Source organism: Vipera ursinii (genome assembly GCF_947247035.1).
Source record: "Vipera ursinii genome assembly, chromosome: 6".
Lineage (NCBI taxonomy): Eukaryota > Metazoa > Chordata > Lepidosauria > Squamata > Viperidae > Vipera > Vipera ursinii.
Window position 1 is genome coordinate 4,801,101 of NC_139515.1, and position 861 is coordinate 4,801,961.

Genomic DNA, 861 nt, shown 5'->3' on the forward strand with positions numbered 1-861 from the left:
CGGGAAATCGCCCACCCCCGGTCCCCTAAAAAAAAACAACCAAAAAAAACAACGAGGCAGGAAATCACTTTTTTCCCCCCCAAAGGTGCTTAATTACCTAGGAAACAGCCGAGAGACACCTGGAAAGCTCCCATCTCGTGGCTTCGCCGGGACAGGGAGGGAGGGAGAGAAGGAGGGAGGGGGGGAAAAACCCAAAAAAAAAAAAAAGGCGCCCCCGAAGCTCCGCTTTGCTGGTTTTAGGCGGAGGGGAAGCGAGGAGGGTCGTCGCGCCCCCTTTCCTTCTTGCCGCCACCCGGAGGAAGGCGCAGCGCCTTTTGAGCCGCCCGCCAGAGCCGACCTCGCTCCGCTCCTCGCGGCCGCCCCTCCCCTCGCGGCCGGGGGGGGGGAGGCTGATGGGTGAATGGGTGGGGGGAGAGGCTGTACCACGCAAGCGCTAAGGCTGGGCAGGGGGGGGAGTGGAGCCAGGCCCCTGCCATGCGGAGAGGGGGGGGGGAGAATGGGAGACGCGCCCTGGGGAGGGAGGGAGGGGGGGTTTGGACTCCGGTCCTTTGTCCCGTCCCTTCCCGTTGCCCACCCCCCCCAAAAAAGGGCAGCATCCATCGCTGGGGGTGGGGGGTTGTGTCTCCAGAAAAGATTGGAGAGCCATTTGCCCAGGATCCTGCTTTGGGCAGGGGGGGGGTTGGACTAGAAGACCTCTCGGGTCCCTTCCACCCCTAGGATTCTATGTTCTCCTCTGGGGCTAAGTCTGGGGCCTTGCTTCCGGGGGGGGGGCAGGGGGGGGCTGGTTCAAAGCGGTTAAGACAGGGATCGTCCCTTCCCGTTAACCCCCCCCCCAAAAAAAGGGCAGCATCCATCGCTGGG

The 861-nt window shown here is 63.4% G+C and overlaps 1 protein-coding gene across 1 annotated transcript in view; it reads right to left on the bottom strand.

Moving 5' to 3' along the window:
• The window catches only part of LAMB1 (laminin subunit beta 1), a 73,969-nt gene extending 73,724 nt beyond the window's left edge, over positions 1–245 (bottom strand). Inside the window, exon 1 of the mRNA XM_083366228.1 lies at positions 98–245. Within this exon, the coding sequence (XP_083222354.1) occupies positions 98–134 (37 nt within the window). The 5' untranslated portion in view covers positions 135–245. The remainder of the gene's footprint in view (positions 1–97) is intronic.
• Between the last annotated feature and the right edge of the window lie 616 nt (positions 246–861).